At 44.7% G+C, this 20,034-nt stretch overlaps 2 protein-coding genes and 1 pseudogene across 9 annotated transcripts in view; all 3 read left to right on the top strand.

The window, feature by feature from the left end:
- The first annotated feature begins 8,139 nt into the window (after nt 1–8,139).
- On the top strand, nt 8,140–8,818 carry LOC705988 (small ribosomal subunit protein uS17m). The gene has a single exon (XM_015138014.3). It carries the CDS (start codon nt 8,272–8,274, stop codon nt 8,686–8,688), a length of 417 nt encoding a protein of 138 aa, XP_014993500.2. The 5' UTR covers nt 8,140–8,271; the 3' UTR covers nt 8,689–8,818.
- Nucleotides 8,819–11,627: 2,809 nt separating this feature from the next.
- On the top strand, nt 11,628–12,380 carry LOC144333798 (peptidyl-prolyl cis-trans isomerase A pseudogene; annotated as a pseudogene).
- A 1,123-nt stretch (nt 12,381–13,503) lies between these two features.
- EIF2B3 (eukaryotic translation initiation factor 2B subunit gamma) overlaps nt 13,504–20,034 on the top strand; it is a 147,316-nt gene continuing 140,785 nt past the window's right edge. For 6 of the 8 annotated variants that reach the window (XR_013406584.1, XR_013406604.1, XR_013406558.1 and 3 more), the window contains exons 1-2: nt 13,508–13,610; nt 18,298–18,454. Coding sequence is in view for 3 of the 8 variants with exons in the window: in XM_077971373.1 (XP_077827499.1) it covers nt 18,307–18,454 (148 nt within the window). In the remaining 5 variants the exon portion in view is untranslated. 8 annotated transcript variants of the gene reach the window in all.

A 20,034-nucleotide genomic window follows, 5' to 3' on the forward strand; every position in this document is an offset into this window, starting at 1 on the left:
CAGGCGCCTGTAGTCCCAGCTACTCGGGAGGCTGAGGCAGGAGAATGGCGTAAACCCGGGATGCAGAGCTTGCAGTGAGCCAAGATTGTGCCACCGCACTCCAGCCTGAGCGACACAGTGAGACTCCATCTCAAAAAAAAAAAGAAAAGGAATATCTGGGAGAACCCTGTGTATGAACAGCCCCCCTACACCCCCACAGTGGCCAGTCACACCCTCAAGCACAGCCCCAGGGTCCCAGTCGTATCAGAGTCCAGGTACAATGTGAGACCTTGTGGTGGCTGATTGCCCAGAGAAGTGGCTTGCGCGGAGTCTCGCCCTGGCAACTCTTCCCCTTCCTGTCCTCTAGGGCGCGCCCTGACGCTGCCCTAGTTGGGAAACTTACTGTGCAAGAGGTTGATCTCTGCCTGCACCGGGTACACCCTGAGGCCTGTCCCAAAACACAGAACTTAATAGCTCAGTCTCTCGGCTGCCACCGCCTTCCCTGGCCCCCTGCACCTTGGGTGGTGAACCCCCTTCCCTCCCAGGGAGCAGAAGGCATGGGAACCCCCAAGGCTGTGCTTTTCCCAGGTAAGAGGTGCACCTCTTCCTTCTCTCCCTTCAGGAAAGGGCCCAGGCCACATGCACCTACAGGAAGTAGCCAGTTTCTGTGCCTGGTATGGTCACATGAAGTCTTTAGTCCCTCTTTTACTCACACTGTATATTTCGTAGCCTGCATTTCATTTAACCATTCATCCATTCAATAAACTAATATGCATCAAGCACCTAGGTCAGGCACTACACTAGGTGAATGGATAAAATAGTGGCTAAAGCAGTGATAATTGTTACTCTCATGGGATTTAAACTCTAATGGGAGAGACATATATAAACAAAGAGTTCCATAAACAACACAACATTTTTGTAAAAACTACAAAGAAGTGAAAATTGTTAGGGGACAAAACAGGATCGTTCTAACCAATGCAGCTCAATGAAATGTGAAACTCCCAAGGCATGTAAATGAACACAAAGGTCAACTGAGAAGCCTGTTGAGTACTGTGTTGCTGGAGTGTAAAGGGAGGAGAGAAATGAGACTCCAGCCTTATAAGGCCAGTTTTAGGATTTTATAGTGAGCAGCCCTGAGGGCGTTAAGCAAGAAAGTGACATAACTATATTTGCCTTGGTGGCTGTGTAGAGAATGGGTTGAGAAGGAGACAGGTGGCAGGGATTAATCAAAGCAGGAAATGATGACGACTGGGACAAGGGGGCACTCATTTTAACCATTATTATTATTATTATTATTAATACCGAGTCTCACCATCACCCAGGTTGGAGTGCAGTGGTGCGATCTCGGCTCACTGCAACCTCCGCCTCCCGGGTTCAAATTATTCTCCTGCCCCAGCCTCCCGAGTAGCTGGGATTACAGGCGCCCGCCACCATGCCCAGCTAAATTTTGTATTTTTAGTAGAGATGGGGTTTTACCATGTTGGCCAGGCTGGTCTCGAACTCCTGACCTCATGTGATGTGCCTGCCTCAGCCTCCCAAAGTGCTGGGATTACAGGCGTGAGCCAGTGTGCCTGGCTGACCATTATTTTTATAGGTGGCAATTGTATTACATTGTAAGGAACTTTCATAATTTGTATTTATTTTAAAACCTCTACAGATGGACATTAAGATTGTTCACAAATTTTCAACACCAGAAACTACAGATGTTGCAATAAACATCCTCGTGCATATACTGTTGCAATATCTATTTATTTCCTTAGAATAACTTCTTTTTTTTTGAGACAGAGTCTCCCTCCGTCTCCCAGGCTGGAGTGCAGTGGCATGATCTTGGCTCACTGCAAGCTCTGCCTCTTGGGTTCACACCATTCTCCTGACTCAGCCTCCCGAGTAGCTGGGACTACAGGCGCCTGCCACCACGCCCAGCTAATTTTTTTGTATTTTTAGTAGAGATGGAATTTCACCGTGTTAGCCAGGATGGTCTTGATCTCCTGACCTTGTGATCTGCCTGCCTTGGCCTCCCAAAGTGCTGGGATTACTGGCGCGAGCCACCATGCCCAGCCTAGAATAACTTCTTAAAATCATCAAACTGCAAAACTGCCCTGTAAAAAGAATGAATCGATTTCATTCCCTCTAATGTCGATTTCCTAAAATCTCACCACACTTAAAAATGTTTTCTGTCAATTCAGTGTGCTGGGAAATGGTAAAATTGTTATGTTTTATTTGCATTGCTTTGTTTAGTATATGGAGCCATGATTTTTCTTCTTTATGAGCTACCTTCGTATATTTTTGTCCATTTTTCTGTTGTTTTCATTATATTTTTCTTAATGATTTTTAGCAACCTTTGCGTGGTACTAAAATAATAAAAGCTTGGTAGTTGCCGATCATCCTCTTAGCAAAGCACTGTGCTGTGTAACATACATTCACTGTCTTGTTTTATCTTTTCAACAACTCCGTGAAGTAAGTACTATTATTATGCCCCTTTCCAGATGAGAAACCTAGAGCAACGAGGAATTAAATTACTTGCCCAGGATAAGTGGTTAAGTGATGGAGATTAGGATGGTAGTCTGCCAGCTCCAAAGCCTACTGACTCAAGTCACTAAGGTGTTATATCCTAACCCCGTTGTCTGTCATGTCAGATGTTGCAAATGTTTTCATAGTCTGTCCTTTGCCTTTTAATTTCATGTATGTTCTTTTCTAATGTAAAAAGTTCAAAATTTTTTTAATAATTTTTTTTTTTTTTTTTTTTTTGAGACGGAGTCTCGCTCTGTCACCCAGGCTGGAGTGCAGTGGCCGGATCTCAGCTCACTACAAGCTCCGCCTCCCGGGTTCACGCCATTCTCCGGCCTCAGCCTCCCGAGTAGCTGGGACTACAGGCGCCCGCCACCTCGCCCGGCTAGTTTTTTTTGTATTTCTTAATAGAGACGGGGTTTCACCGTGTTAGCCAGGATGGTCTCGATCTCCTGACTTCGTGATCCGCCCGTCTCGGCCTCCCAAAGTGCTGGGATTACAGGCTTGAGCCACCGCGCCCGGCCATAATTTTTTTTTTGAGATGGAGTTTCGCTGTTGTTGCCCAGGCTGAAGTGCCATGGCACAATCTCTGCTCATCACAACCTCTGCCTGCTGGGTTCAAGCAATTTTCCTGCCTCAGCCTCCTTAGTAGCTAGGACTATAGGCATGTGCCACCATGCCTGGCTAATTTTGTATTTTTAGTAGAGACGGGGTTTCCCCACATTGGTCAGGCTGGTCTGGAACTCCCGACCTCAGGTGATCAGCTCGCCTCGGCCTCCCAAAGTGCTGGGATTATAGGCTGGGCGCGGTGGCTCACGCCTGTAATCCCAGCACTTTGGGAGGCCGAGGCGGGCGGATCACAAGGTCAGGAGATCGAGACCACGGTGAAACCCCGTTTCTACTAAAAATACAAAAAATAAGCCGGGCGAGGTGGCGGGCACCTGTAGTCCCAGCTACTCAGGAGGCTGAGGCAGGAGAATGGCATGAACCCGGGAGGCAGAGCTTGCAGTGAGCCAAGATCGCGCCACTGCACTCCAGCTTGGGGGAACAGAGCAAGATTCCGTCTCAAAAAAAAAAAAAAAAAAAGTAAGTGCTGGGATTAGGGGCATGAGCCACTTCGCCCAGCCAGATTTTTTTATTTATTTATTTTTGTTATGATTTTATTTTAGACAGGGTCACTCTGTCCCCCAGGCTGGACTATAGTGGCATAAGCTTGGCTCACTGCAACCTCCACCTCCAGGCCAGGCGATCCTCCCACCTCAGCCTCCCAAGTAGCTGAGACTACAGGCATGCACCACCACACCCAGCCAACTTTTTTTTTTCTTTCTTTTTTTTTTTTTTGTAGAGCCAGGGTCTCAGCATGTTGCCTAGGCTGGTCTTGAACTCCTGGGCTCAAGCAATCGGCCCGCCTCAGCCTCCCAAAGTGCTAGGATTACAGGCATGAGCCACCACGCCTGGCCAATAATTTTTTATTTTTAATTTTTATGGGTACATAGTAGGTTTATATATTTATGGGGTACGTGAGATGTTTTGATACAGGCATGCAATGTGTTATAGTCACATCAGGGTAAATGGGGGTATTCATCCCCTCAAGCATTTATCCTTTGTGTTGCAAACAATCCGTTTATACCATTTTAGTTGGTTTGGTTTGGTTTGGTTTTTTGAGAGAGTCTTGCTCTGCAGGCTGGAGTGCAGTGGTGCAATCTCGGCTCACTACAACCTCCACCTCCCGGGTTCAAGCGATTATCCCACCTCAGCCTCCCAAGTAGCTGGGCCTACAGGTGCCAGCCACCATGCCTGGCTAATTTTTGTATTTTTAGTAGAGATGGGGGTTTCACCATGTTGGCCAGGCTGGTCTTGAACTCCTGACCTCAGGCGATCCGCCCACCTCAGCCTCCCGAAGTGCTGGGATTACAGATGTGAACCACCATGCCTGGCCTCTTTTAGCTGTTTTAAAGTGTGCAGTTAAATTATTATTGACTATAGTCAACCTGTTGTGCTGTCAGACACAAGGCATTACTCATTCAGACTCTTTTTTGTACTCGTTAACCATCTTTATCTCCCCCTAATCCCCCCACTCCCCTTCCCAGCCTCTGGTAACCATCCTTCTCTATCTCTATGGGTTCAATTGTTTTGATTTTTAGACCTCAACATGTTTATGAGCTCAAAATTTTTTCTTTATGGAAAACCTATATTGGATATATACCATGGGGAGGCAATATACTGTTGTGTACTAGTTAAGAGCACATTCTTTGGAGTCAGCTTGACTATATCCATATTCTGGCTATGCCACATACTAGCTATTGACCATGGGCAAGTTGCTTAACCTTCCTGTGCCTCAGATTCCACCTTTAAATTTATTTACTTATTTTTTGAGATGGAGTTTCACTCTTGTTGCCCAGGCTGGAGTGCAATGGCACGATCTCCACTCACCGCAACCTCCACCTCCCAGGTTCTGGGCCAAAATGAACTTTTTTTTTAGATTTCACATATAAGTGAGATCATACAGTGTTTTTTGTTTTTGTGTGTGTGTGTGTGCCTGGCTTATTTCACTTAGCATAATGTTCTCCAGTTCCACCCATGCTGTTATGAATGACAGAAGATATTTCTTTTTAAAGGCTGTATAATATTCCTGTGTATGTGTGTATGTATGTGTGTGTGGATGTGTGTGTGTGTGTGTACTGTTTATCTACTGATACACACTGAGGTTACTTCCTTATTTTGGCTATTGTGAATAATGCTGAAATGAACATGGGAGTGCAGATATCTCTTCAACATTCTGATTTCAATTTCTTTGGATATATACCCAGATGTGGTATTGCTGGATCATAAGGTAATTCTTTTTTAGTGTTATGGTTTTTGGGTTTTGCTTGTTTATTTGTTTGCTTGTTGAGGAAAGGTCTCATTCTACTGCCCAGGCTAGAGTGCAGTGGCACCATCTTGGCTCACTGCAACCTCAATCTCCTGGACTTAAGCCATCCTCTGACCTCGGCCTCCTGAAGTGCTGGGATTTCAGGTGTGAGCCACTGTGCTAGGCTCCAATTTAAAAACAAGGGAAAAATCAGCCAGTTGAAAAGTCGTTTTCCATAAAGGGGAAAAAAATCACCAAATTGATTAAATCACTTATTTTTTAAAAGTTACTCACCATTTTAGAACATGAATGCCCAGATTCTGACCTTTAAAACCACCAATGAAGAAAATTCTGTGTGCTTGAAAAGAAATACTAAAGTTCTAATTAATGAAAACTGTTTCCAAGTTCCTTTTGTTAAATACTGTAGCATCATTTTATCTCTAACTTATCATGGATCTATTGAGCAATTACTGGGCTTATGTACAAAACTACAGCACAAGGCTGGGTACAGTGGTCACGCCTGTAATCCTAGTTCTTTAGGAGGCTGAAGCGGGGGAATATCTTGAGCCCAGGAGTTCAAGACCAGCCTTGGCAACATAGTCAGAACTTGTCTCTACTAAAAACAAAAATTTTAATTAATGAGGCATGGTGGCAGGCACCTGTAGTCACAGCTACTCTGGCGGCTGAGGTGGGAAGATCACTTAAGCTCAGCAGGTCAAGGCTGCAGTGAGCTGTGATCGTGCCACTGCGCTTCAGCCTGGGTGACAGAGCAAGACCCTGTCTCAATCAATCAACAAAATGCAAATATTTTAGGACCTGCAATTGTTTGCCAAAGTGGAATTTCTTTTTTCATTTTTATCTTTCATTCACTACTCTAAAAACAATAATTCCCCGCCCCACTGACAAGTCTCTGGCCAAATGGAGTAGATGGATATTGTGAGGTGGCCAGCAAATTCCCAGCGAGATCTCTAGCAGACCGTGGGAAGAGAGTTTGTGAGCCAAGGCCCAAATTTTGAAAGGTTTCTTTTGTCTTCCACAGTTTAGAGAGCTTGCCCTTGTTAAGTTATTCCCCCACCACATATGAACACACAAACACACACACACATATATACACACAAATATCCCTTAGGGAAGAAATGAGGATAATTGAGGTCAAGATGAAACAAACATTTCAGGGAATACCCTGTATTTAATAAGCATTTATTAAGTATCACCTGTGTACTTAATAAATAATAATAATAAATAAGCATGGGGCTAGGCATGGATAATAATATGAATTGACAGTGAGGAGGAAAGTTCAGAAGAAGAGATGCTGTCAGCAACCTGGCTCTCAGCCCAGTTTTCCCACCACCAAATGGGATGTCAAGGGAAAATCGTAAGATTTCAATTCATCCAATATTATTCACTGAGCATGTCCCAGGTTCTATGCAAGGCGCTCCTAGTGTGATAAAGACATGGAAAAGAGGATGACAGTCCTTTATGGTGAGTGCCATAATGTAAGTCCTAGAAGCAGTAAGAACCAGGAGGAATCCATAAGGCAGTAGTTTTTCAAATGTGCTCCATGGGTTTCTGAGAATCCCTAAGACCCTTTCAGGGGATCTGTCAGGTCAGAACTATTTTCATAATAATATTAAAATATATTTACGTTTTTCATCGTATTGATATTTGCATTGATGGTGCCAAAGCAATGGTGGGTAAAACTTCTGGTGCTTTACTGAGCATGAATCGAAGCATTGGCACCAAACTGTACAATAGTCATTTTATTTTTTAGTCCCATACACTTGCAATAAAAGTAAGAATAAACATTAAGGCCAGGCACAGTGGCTTACCCCTGTAATCCTAGCACTTTGGGAGGCTGAGGTGGGAGGATCCCTTGAGCCAAGGAGGCAGAGGTGCCAAGATCATGCCACTCTACTCTAGCCTGGTCAACAGAGTGAGACCCTGTCTTAAAGAAAAAAAAAATTGGCCAGGCACAGTGGCTCACACCTGTAATCCCAGCACTTTGGGAGGCCGAGACGAATAGATCACTTAAGGTCAGGAGTTTGACACCAGCCTGGCCAATGTGGTGAAGCCCCATCTCCACTAAAAATACAAAAATTAGCAGGGTGGTGCATGCCTGTAATCCCAGCTACTAGGGAGGCTGAGGCAGGAGAATGGCGTGAACCTGGGAGGCAGAGCTTGCAGTGAGCCGAGATCGCGCCACTGCACTCCGTCCAGCCTGGGCGAAAGAGTGAGACTCCGTCTCAAAAGAAAAAAAAAAAAGAAAAAAGAAAAAAAATTAAACAAAGTCACTTACACTTAAGAAAGTCTTTGATTAAGCAGTAAGCTATATTAATTTTATTAAACATTGGCCTGAGTACATGTCTTTTTTTTTTTTTTTTTTTTGAGATGAAATCTCACTCTGTTGCCCAAGTTGGAGTGCAGTGGCATGATCTCAGCTCACTGAGACCTCCACCTCTCGGGTTCAAGTGATTCTCCTGCCTCAGCCTCCCAAATAACTGGGAATACAGGCACACGCCACCACGCCCAGCTAATTTTTGTATTTTTAGTAGAGACAGGGTTCCACTATATTGGCCAGGCTGGTCTTGAACTCCTGACCTCGTGATCCACCCGCCTTGGCCTCCCAAAGTGCTGGGATTACAGGCGTGAGCTACCATGCCCAGCCCATGTCTCTCTCTCTCTTTTTTTTGGCTACCAAATATCCTAGTTTACTGAGTACGTGTCTTTTTAATACTCTGTATAATGAGGTGGGAAGTACACATTTAGCCTTCTGTGCATACAAAAGAAGTATGATTGTTGTCTCCAACAGAAACAGTTTTGTGATAGTTTGAGCTGCAAGTTGAACTACTGCTTTTTCATGGAGCACTATATTTAATCGAAAGAACAAGTGGAGGTGGCTGCACAGTCATGGCGGAGGTGACCAAAGCCACATAATGTCCGTAGTTCATGCATCCATCCATGCCAAATGGATGGTGGAGAAGGTGATTAGGACAAAAGTGCAAAAGACTGCTAAAGTGAGAGTGACCAGGCTTGTTCTGGATGCCTATTTGTTAGAGTATTATAATAAGCGGAAAACCTACTTTGCTCGTGATGCCCTTCAGCAGTGCACAGTTGGGGATATTGTGCTTCTCAGAGCTTTACCTGTTCCACAAACAAAGCATGTGAAACATGAACTGGCTGAGATTGTTTTCAAAGTTGGAAAAATCATAGATCCAGTGACAGGAAAGCCCTGTGCAGGAATTACCTACCTGGAGAGTCCATTGAGTTTGGAAGCCACCCAGTTAAGCAAAAATCTGGAAGAACTTAATACCTCTTCAGCACAGTGGCGGCAGAGTGGAAGAAGGAGCTAAAGGGAAAGATTGACATGTTTATGTTATGGAAAAAGAATTTTTTCTAAGTTTCATCGCAAACTGTGTCCAGTTTGTGGTGTTTATGAAATAGCTAAAAGCAAATGAAGGGCATATTACGGTTTTTCATTTAAAAAAAAAAAAGAAAGAAGAACAACTGACCAACTATGCCTGCCAATGTATAAACAAAGTGAGCCAGCTACTTCAAGGGAAACCACTAACAGTATTTGCTGCCAATGATAATATTTGAGCTTTGAAGAGAAAATTAGAATTGTTTATTTGTTTTTGTTGTTTTTTTGTTTTGTTTTGTTTTTGAGATGGAGTCTTGCTCTGTCACCCAGGCTGGAGTGCAGTGGCGCAATCTCAGCTCACTGTAAGCTCCGCTTCCCAGGTTCATGCCATTCTTCTGACTCAGGCTCCCGAGTAGCTGGGACTATAGGCGCCCGCCACCATGTCCAGCTAATTTTGTATTTTTAGTGGAGACGGGGTTTCACTGTGTTAGCCAGGATGGTCTCGATCTCCTGACCTCGTGATCCACCTGCCTCGGCCTCCCAAAGTGCTGGGAGTACAGGCTTGAACCACCACGCCTGGCCAAAAATTAGAATTTTATAAAACTTGTATCTGTCATCATCAGCTTCCCAGCTTTCCAATATTTAAGAATTTTTCTGATGAGGTTGTTAGTAATATTAACAAATGTGATTTTAAAATATTGTATAATGAGTCAGTGTTAGGAACATCTGCGTAACTCTGTGAACCAATATTTTACATATTATTAGTATACCAAGTTGCAAGGTCATGCATGGGGAAAATGTCCATTCAAAGTGCAAGTATTGTAACAAAGTACAAAATGTTCATTGATATAATTTCCGATTCTACATTGCAACAAACCTTTAACAAACTACCACTTGTTGAATTTTGGTATAGTATCAAAGAATATCTAAAATTATCTGAAAAGGTTATTAAAAGCTCTCTTACCAACTACGTATCTATGTGAAGTCACATTTTTATGATAAAATTAAACCAAAATAATATATCACAGTAATGGAAAAATCAAGCTGTTTTCTGTTAAGCCAGTCACTAAAGAGACTTCAAAAAGGTGAAACAATGGCATTCATCTCACTAAACTTTTTGTTTTGAAAATGTAGTTGGCCTGGCACAATGGCTCACGCATGTAATCCCAGCACTTGGGAGGTCAAGGCAGGCAGATCACCTGAGGTCAGGAGTTTGAGACTAGCCTGACCAACATGGAGAAACGCCGTCTCTACTACAAAGACAAAATCAGCTGGGCGTGGTGGTGCATGCCTGTAAATTCCAGTTACTTGGAGGCTGAGACAGGAGAATCACTTGAACCCAGGGGACAGAGGTCTCAGTGAACTGAGATCGTGCAGTTGCACTCCAGCCTGGGCAACAAGAGCGAAACTCTGTCTCAAAAAAAAAAAAAAAAGAATTTTTGATATGGTAAATATTGATAAATACAATCCATATAAACAAAAGCTTTCTGGGGTCCTCAGTAATTTTTAAGTATAAAGAGTCCAGAGATGAAAAAACTTGAGAATTATTGCCCTCGGGGAATAATTTAAAGTGAGTTTAAATTGAAGCAATCTCTCAACTACTTTCCACAATAGAAGAGAAAGCCCTCTAGTTCCTTGAAAAACATTCCCTAGTTTAAACATAAGGATATGAAACGGATGGCAGATACGGGGCTGACTGCTGTTCTTATAATTTCTTATTTATAATTAGTTCTTACCTCAAAACCATGCTGTAATTTCCAAAGCTTGGTTGAGGTAATACCAAAGAGAGAATATCTCTATGTTTCCATAGAGGGGTAGTCAGACTTCAGGCCTCCTGTGGCCAGATCAATCAGTTCATGGCAAGGCAAAGATAGGCTGGTTTTAGGATATGAGTCCCTTTTTTTTTTTTTTTCTCAGGGTCTAAGCAGAACTCCTTCTGGAAAAAACGACAAGTCCTAATAATCACTGACTGCTGTATCTGCAACACCAAGCATCTAAGACACTGCTTGGCATATATTAGGCACTCAATAGATATTGTTGAAGTCATTCCTCCATGGCACATACCTATAGTCCTAGCTACTTGGGAAGCTGAGGCAAGAGGATCATTGAACCCCGGAGTTTGAGTCCAGCCTGGGCAGCATAAGCTGACCTCATTTCTAAAAATAAATGAATAAATATTGTTGAATGAAGTCAAGCTCCTTTATTTTTATTACAGAAATCATACTCTACCTTTTAGCTGGCAGGGAGGTAAAGCAACTCAAGATTTAAGAGATGAATCAGATCTGGCACAGTGGCTCACGCCTGTAATCCTACCACTTTGGGAGGCCGAGGCAGGCAGATCACTAGGTCAGGAGTTCAAGACCATCCTGGCCAATCTGACGAAACCCCATCCCTACTAAAAATACAAAAATTACCCACGCGTGGTGCCACACGCCTGTAGTCCCAGCTACTCGGGAGGCTGAGGCAGGAGAATCGCTTGAACCCAGGAGGCAGAGGTTGCAGTGAGCCGAGATTGTGCCTCTGAACTTCAGCCTGGTGACAGAGTAAGACTCCGTCTCAAAAAAAAATTATGAAATTGCAGGAATGCATGGGAAAAAGAGAATGGCCATTGGTCCTGTTATCTAGTGCAACTTGATAAACCACTCCAAAACATAGAGCTTAGAACAGCAATTATTTTATTATCTATTCGTCATTTTTTAATATTTATTTCATTTACTTAGAGATCCCATCTCTTTGTTACCCAGGTTGAAGTGCAGTGATACCATCTTGGCTCACTGCTACCTCTGCCTCTTGGGATCCAGAGATCCTCCTGCCTTCCAAGTAGCTGGGACCCCACAATGCGCCACCACACCTGGCTAATTTTTGTATTTTTAGTAGAGAGGGTGTTTCACTATGTTGCCCAGGCTGGTCTCGAACTCCTGGGCCCAAGGGATCCATCCTCCTGGCTTCCCAAAGTGCTGGGATTATAAACCTGAGCCACTGCACCTGGCCAATTACTGTTTTGTTAAAAACAGGGTCTTGGCTTTGCAGAAGCAGCCGCCGCCGGGAGCTCTGTACTATCAGCCATGGTTAACCCCACCGTGTTCCACATCGCCCACGGCAAGCCCTTGGGCCGTGTCTCCTTCCAGCCATTTGCAGACAAGGTTCCAAAGACAGCAGAAAACTTTCGTGCTCTGAGCAATGTAGAGAAAAGATGTGGTTATAAATGTTCCTGCTTTCACAGAATTATTTCAGGGTTTATGTGTCAGGGTTGTGACCTCACACGCCAAAATAATGGTACTGGTGGCAAGTCTACCTACGGGGAGAAATTTGATGACTAGAGCTTCGTCCTAAAGCATACAGCTTCTGGCATCTTGTCCATGGCAAATGCTGGACCCAACACAAACAGTTCCCAGTTTTTCAACTGCGAGACTGAGTGATTGGATGGCAAGCATGGGGTCTTTGGCAAGGTGAAAGAAGACATGAATATTGTGGAGGCCATGGGGCACTTTGGGTCCGGGAATGGCAAGACCAGCAAGAAGATCACCATTGCTGACTGTGGACAACTCTAACAAGTTTGGCTTGTGTTTTATCTTAACCGCTAGACCATTCCTTTTGTAGCTCAGGAGAGCACCCCCTTCACCTCATTTGCTTGCAGTATTTTTTTTTTGAGACGGAGTTTCGCCCTGTCGCCCTTTCCCAGGCTGGAGTGCAGTGGCACAATCTCGGTTCACTGTAACCTCCACCTCCCGGGTTCAAGCAATTCTCTCTCCTCGGCCTCCCGAGTTGCTGGGACTACAGGCGCATGCTGCCACGCCTGGCTAATTTTTTTTTTTTTTTTTTTTTTTTTTAGTGGAGATGGGGTTTCATCATGTTGCCCAGGCTGATCTTGAACTCCTGAGCTCAGGCAATCCGCCCACCTCGGCCTCCCAAAGTGCTAGGATTACAGACGTGAGCCACCACACCCGGCCTGCTCGCAGTATCTTATCTTTGTGCTCTCGCTGCAGTTCCCTTTGGGTTTCACGTTTTCCTTGTTCCTTTCCATGCCTAACTGGATTGCAGAGTTCAGTTTATGATTATGAAATAAAAACTAAATTAAACAAACAAACAAACAAAAAAACCAGCGTCTGTCTCTGTCATCTAGGCAGGAGGAGTGCAGTGGCCCGATCATAGTTCCCTGCAGCCTCGAACTCCTGGGCTCAAGCGATTCTCCCACCTCAGCCTCCCGAACAGCGGGGACTACAGGCACACACTACCCAGCTAATTTTTATTTTTTTAGAGACTGGAGTCTCTCTCGCACAGGCTGGTCTTGAACTCCCGGTTTCAAGCAGTCCTCTCACCTCGGCTTCCCAAATTGCGGAGATTACAGGCATGAGCCACCATGCCCAGCCGCCCCCAGTTTTGATGACTAAAGTTAATGTGAGTGGCCTTGTTATACGTCTCACAAATAGGAAGCCCTGGCAACCCCTGCAGGAGCATTCGGTGATTTTTTTTCACTAGCTGGCCAAAATTGCGGATCCCAATGAGCTTTCTTTCACTGAATGTACTCGGAGCCAAGTCCTAGACTTACTCCCTGAGGAAAAAGGCTGAGTTGCTCCGTCTGGGTTCCTGGAACCCTGCGCTGGAATACTCAAAAGGCGTTGGTAATGTGGGACAAGTGTCGAATGCTCCTCGGTGGCCCCGCCCCCTCCGGCCCCGCCCCCTCCTCTCTGCGGCGATTGCGTCCCCTCCGTCATCCATCGCTCGGCGCTCGTCCCTTCTCCGTGGGTCTGCTCAGAGCGTTCCATCGAGTTTCTCGGCCATCGCGCGCCTGCGCCATTGGGCTGTCAGTCAGAGGCGGCGTGGAGAGCACTGGGAGCGGTTGTGGCGTGCGGGGAGCTGAGGTATAGCTGTGACTTCTGCCCTGCCAGGCCGCGCACGAGCTGGCTGACCCGGGTGAGCAGCGCGGTGGGACCACTCATCTGAGGGAGGCGGGCATGTCGAACTGGGCCGAGGTGGACCCCAAGGGGTAGGAGGGGGTGCTGAGCCCCGAAGTTGCCAGCTCGACTCCCTGCTCGACCCGACCGTGTAGCTGTGTCCGAAGTAGAAGGGAGGTTGGGGGAGAATCCGAGCCAACTACCTTATGCAACAGATGGAGAAACTAAGTTTCTAATCTCAGCTACTCGAGAGTCTGAGGCGGGAGAATCGTTTGTTGCAGTGAGCCGAATTCGCGCCATTGCACTCCAACCTGGGCAACATAGTGAGACTCTTCGTTTCAAAAAAAAAGAAAGAAAGAAAAAAGAAAAGAAAGAAAGGAAGTTTCGAGGAGGGGAGGTTCTGTTTGAAGTCACAGCTAGCGAGCGAGCACCAGACAGGCACCAGACGCCTTTAGCACTGTGCCTGCACTCTTTCGCCCCAGCCCTTCATTCGTTTATTCAGCCTTCCTTTAGTTGTTTGGATGCAGGGCAGTGAAATACAAGGAGGAATGCAGCAAGGTCTCTGCCTTCAGGCAGCACACGTGGAATGACAGACCAATTCTGTTACAGTTTTCGTATCTATTTACAACTGGAAAAGGCATGAGTGCTATGATGCAGGCAAGTCTGAGATGCGGCGAGCACCCTCTCTAAAGCTTGGGAGGCAGCGAGACTCGTTGCCAGGATTCCCGTCACCCATAGTCGTGGCAGTGACATGAGCATTTGACAGTCTGCCTGGTAACATGATTAGTTATGTAACTATTCATGCTTCCTAGGTTGCCTTTCTTCACCCAGAGCCTCCCTGAGAGCTGGAACCTCAGTTCCTAGTGACCTGGATTCTAATGCCCTTGTGCACATGTTTGAGTTTGACTCTTACACAGTTGTGAAGTTCACAGGTCCTCATTCCACTCTGATTTCTGACATCTGACTGGGAATACAGTGATGATGCACACACAGTCCAAGAAAGTCACTTTTAGACTCTTATATAGACATTTAAGAGACATTAATATTATACTTAAGTAGACATTTAAACACATGTGCAATGAAACCCTGTAAAGGCTAAGATAATCCGCACATGGCAGAGTGGAAGCACTTCGGGGAAAGGAGTCACTTCTGGAGGGGTGGGAATGGTTAGGAATGGCTTTGTAGGCAAGAGGATTCTTGAGCTGTCTTCAGAGTTTAATAGGTGATTGCTAGATGCGAGAGAAGGCAGACTAGGAAGCAACAGTAGCAGTGTAGAGACCAGAATTATGAAGCAGCATGTTCAGTTAGTAGGAAGGTTTTCCCTGATCTAGTCTCTGTCTAATAAAGCAAATACAAATATAGTGCTTCTCATGGGATGGACATTATTTTGTCTACTTTACGTAGAATAACATTTAATCTTAACAACAACTCTGTGAAGTAAAACTGTAATTATCCCCATCATAAAATGCAAAAACAGGCATAGAAAAGTTTAGTTTGCCCTAGTTCACACAGCTAATAATAAATAGTAGATCTAGAATTCAAACCTAGGCATTCTGACTCTATGGTCTGTGAACCTAACCACCAGGCTTCCTTCTGGAAGCTGAGGACACTGAGAGTTTTAAATGTCAGGCCCCTGATCACACCACCTATGAGTGACAGAATCGTGACTCAAACTCATCTTTTGACTCTTTTTTTTTTGAGACAGGGTCTCATTCTGTTGCCAAGACTGGAGTGCAGTGGTGTGCAGCCTTAACCTCCCAGGCTTAGGTGATTCTCCCACCTCAGTCTCCCGAGTATCTGGGACTACATGCATGCACCACCACAACTGGCTAATTTTTTATAGAGATGGGGTCTCACCATGTTGCCCAAGGCTGTTCTAGAATTCCTGGGCTCAAGCAATCCTCCCATCTTGGCCTCCCAAAGTGCTGGGAGCATGAGCCACTGTGCCCGGCCATCTTTTGGCTCTTTTTTATTTTTATTTGTTTTGAGACAGTCTCGCTCTGTCGCCCAGGCTGGAGTGCGCCTGGTGTGATCTTAGCTCACTGCAACCTCTGCCTCCCAGGTTCAAGTGATTCTCCTGCCTCAGCCACCCGAGTAGCTGGGATTACAGGCACCTGACACCATGTTTGGCTACTTTTAAAATTATTTTTAGTAGAGACAGGGTTTCACCAAGTTGGCCAGGCTGCTCTTGAACTCCTGACCTCAGGTGATCCGCCTACCTGGGCCTCCCAAAGTGCTGAGATTACAGGTGTGAGCCACCACGCCCAGCCCATCTTTTGACTCTTAAGCATCCAGTGCTCTTTTCATAATAACATTAGATGTGGTGGATGTTACATAATGCCAAAATGAAATTAAATTCCAGTCTGAGGCAATGCTTGCTAGAATCTAAATGACCATATCTTTACATTGTGAATGTTATGCAAGAGCCTTCACTTTGTGCCTTGAGTATAGTAGGTGTTAAGCGCTGCACTTTAGATGTTGATGTCCCTGGGCCCAGGAGTAATAATAATTATAGTAAAGTTGCAACAAGTTATTTGGCAATTTGATGTTGAATACATTGTTTCTTCTGAATGTTACCTTTTAACACATTTAAAATTACATCATTGTTGTAAGTCAGAGAAAGTAGTTTCAGTTTAAATCAATAAAGATGGGTCAGGCACAGTGGCTCATGCCTCTCATCTCAGCACTTTGGGAGGCCCAGGCAGGAGGTTTGAGGCCAGGAGTTTGAGACCAGCCTGAGAAGCATAGTGAAACCCTGTCTCTATAAAAAATTAATTAAAAGAATTAGCCAGGCAGCCAGGTGCAGTGGCTCACACTTGTAATCCCAGCACTTTGGGAGGCCGAGGCGGGCAGATGACCTGAGGTTGGGAGTTCGAGACCAGCCTGACCAACATGGAGAAACCCCGTCTCTACTAAAAATACAAAATTAGCTGGGCGTGGTGATGCATGCCTGTAATCCCAGCTACTTGGGAGGCTGAGGCAGGAGAATCGCTTGAACCCAGGAGGCAGAGGTTGCGGTGAGCTGAGATTGCACTACTGCACTGCAGCCTGGGCAACAAGAGAGAAACTCCATCTCAAAAAGAAAAAAACAAACAAACAAAAAAAACCAGGCATGGTGGCACCCACCTGTAGTCCCAGCTACTCCAGAGACTGGGGCAGGAGGATTGCTTTAGTGCAGGAGGTTGAGGCTGTAGTGAGCCATGATCTTGCCACTGCACTTCCAGACTGGGCAGTGGAGCAAGACTGTCTCTGAATAAATAATAAGTAAATAGGCTAGTCGTGGTGACTCACGCCTGTAATCCCAGCACTTTGGGAGGCCGACTCGGGTGGATCACCTGAGGTCAGGAGTTTGGGACCAGCCTGGCCAACATGGTGAAACCCCATCTCTACTAAAAATACAAAATTAGCTGGGCATGGTGGCCCATGCCTGTGATCCCAGCTACTTGGGAGGCTGAGGCAGGTGAATCGCTTAAACTTGGGAGGTGGAGGTTGCAGTGAGCCGAGATCACGCCATTTCACTCCAGCCTGGCAACAAGTGTGAAACTCTATCTCTAAAAATAAATAAATAAATAAATAAATAAATAAATAAATATTTATGACCTTTTACTGTGTTTCTGTTCTGTGGTAGTTTCTGTAAAGAGATTCTTTTCAAAGTCAAATAGGTTTGTTTATTACCTTGAGTTTGAAAAAAGGAATTAACCGTTTGGTTTGTTTTTATAATTGTGTTCTGTAAATCTAGGTTCAGATACAAGCCTACGTTTGTGTTTATAGTGATATCTTTAAAAATTGGAGGAATAAGAAGATGAGCCGATGGCTGAATTATTGGAGTCTTAAGTCATTTCATACTTTTCAGAATCCTAACATGCTTGTGTTTCTGCTGTTAATTCTAGTCAGACATCTTTTAATGTTTTCTTTTTTTCTCTTTTTTTTTTTTTTTTTTTTTTTTTGTGACAGGATCTCACTCTGTCACACAGGTTGGAGTGCAGTGGTCCAGTCTCGGCTCACTGCAACACCTGCCTCCCAGGCTCAAATGATCCTCCCACTTCAGCTTCCCAAGTAGCTGGAACCAGAGGCACAAGCCATCACGCCTGACTAATTTTTTGTATTTTTGGTAGAGATGGCGTCTCGCCATGTTTCCCAGGCTGGTCTCGAACTCCTGAGCTCATGTGATCCACACACCTCAGCCTCCCAAAGTGCTGGGATTACAGATGTGAGTCACCTCACCCAGCCTAATATTTTCAAAGAGTAAAAATTCATACATCAGAAGCCCACTTGGTAAACTCTTACTTCTTCAGTGTCAGCTCAAGCATCACTTCCTCTAAAACCTTCCCTGTGTTTTCAATGACAACTAGATGTTCCTTTTGTCGTATGCCCACTATATCTTGGATATTTTTCTGCTGTGGCACTAATGACATATATTGCGATTTACTGAATTTGTCTTCTCCACTTAATTGTGAATAACTCAAGGGCAAGGGCCCTTCATTCATATCCTCCCACTTTTACCAAGGGTAGAACTGAGAATACGTATTGGTAGACATAATGTTTATCTGCAGCTAAGCTTTTCTTACTCTGATTGCTAGAGTTGGGAATTATGCATTTGACATAGTGGATATCAGTAACCTAAATAAAAATAGACTAATATTGTGTGTGCTTTGATTTTTGTTACATTGGTTTTTTTCTGTTAATTGTTTTTTCTGTACTTGCAGTTTGTAAAAATGGAATTTCAAGCAGTAGTGATGGCAGTAGGTGGAGGATCTCGGATGACAGACCTAACTTCCAGCATTCCCAAACCTCTGCTTCCAGTTGGGAATAAACCTTTAATTTGGTACCCATTGAACCTGCTTGAGCGTGTTGGATTTGAAGGTGAGCTATGACAAAGTGAGCTGTGAACTCATAAAACTTTTAAGGGATTTGATCCCCATGATTTGTCAGCATTATGAGAGTGAGAGAGGATGACTAGAACTCATTGGCTGAAGACTGGCTTTTTAAAATAAGGAGTGTAGGAGTACTCTATTGCTGTGTGAAAAAGGTTGAGAGGATAGCACTAAGTGTTGTCGTTATGGAGCTCATGTCCACAGTGATCCAAGACGAACCCTGTAAGGATATCAGAAAGAGCAGATTGAGACTCTTAAATGCCTCATAGTCAGTACTTAGAGTCTATTATGTACCAGGTAATATTTGTATTATCTGATACATAATATATATATGTTTTAAATTGTGTTTTGATGTAAATACTAGGTTCTCTATTAAGCATGGAGGTACAGAATTGAAAAGACAGCTCAGGCCCTGACTTCCAGAACCTTAAAGTCTAGTGATCCTCTCTACTTTTTGCTTGGGTAAGTACGTAGATAGTCATGCCATTACTAGGTAGATAGTTATGCCATTAAGTAGGAAAAGGAATAGGAGAGAAGGAACAGTTTTGTTGTTTTTTTTTTTCTGAGACAGAGTCTTGCTCTGTCACCCAGGCTGGAGTGCAATGGCATGATCTCGGCTCACTGCAACCTCTGCCAGGGTTCAACCTCCCCCAGGTTCAAGCGATTCTCCTGCTTCGGCCTCCTGAGTAGCTGGGACTACAGGCATGTGCCACCACGCCTGGCTAATTTTTTGTATTTTTAGTAGAGACGGGTTTACACCATGTTAGCTAGGATGGTCTCGATCTTGTGACCTTGTGATCCACCCACTTCGGCCTCCCAAAGTGCCGGGATTACAGGTATGAGCTACTGTGCCTGGCCAGGAAAAGGTTTTAATGAATTTTGTCTTCATTAAAATAATGAGTTCAGCTTTGGTCACATTGAGTTTGAGGTGTCCTATATTTAAATATAATAAATCAGGGTGCCAAAGCCTGAGGCCCAGTCTTGTGATCCAGTGTTCATTCCATTATTAGAGTTGCCTCCAATAGGAAGGGGTGGTAGCTTAATAGCTCTCTCTTTGTATTGAATGAAGATTTAAAATGTTGGAGTCTCACTCTGTCGCCCAGGCTGGAGTGCAGTGATGTGATCTCAGCTCACTGCAGCCTCCACCTCCCTGGTTTAAGCAATTCTCCTGCCTCAGTCTCCCAAGTACCTGGGACTACAGGCATGCACCACCACTCCCAGCTAATTTTTTTTTATTTTTGATAGAGACAGGGTTTCACCATGTTGTCCAGGCTGGTCTTGAACTTCTGACCTCAAGTGATCTGCCTGTCTCGGCCTTCCAAAGTGTTGGAATTACAGGCGTGAGCCACTACGCATGGCCCCATTTGGTTTTTTTGATTTTTTGATATAGGGTCTTACTCTTTTGCCCAAGGGTGGAGTACAGTGGCATGATTTCAGCTCATTGCAACCTCTGCCTCCTGGGCTCAAGCGATCCTCCCATCTTAGCCTCTTTTTTTTTTTTTTTTTGAGATGGAGTCTCGCTCTGTCGCCCAGGCTGGAGTGCAGTGGCCGGATCTCAGCTCACTGCAA

Source organism: Macaca mulatta, chromosome 1, assembly GCF_049350105.2.
Source record: "Macaca mulatta isolate MMU2019108-1 chromosome 1, T2T-MMU8v2.0, whole genome shotgun sequence".
Taxonomy (NCBI): domain Eukaryota; kingdom Metazoa; phylum Chordata; class Mammalia; order Primates; family Cercopithecidae; genus Macaca; species Macaca mulatta.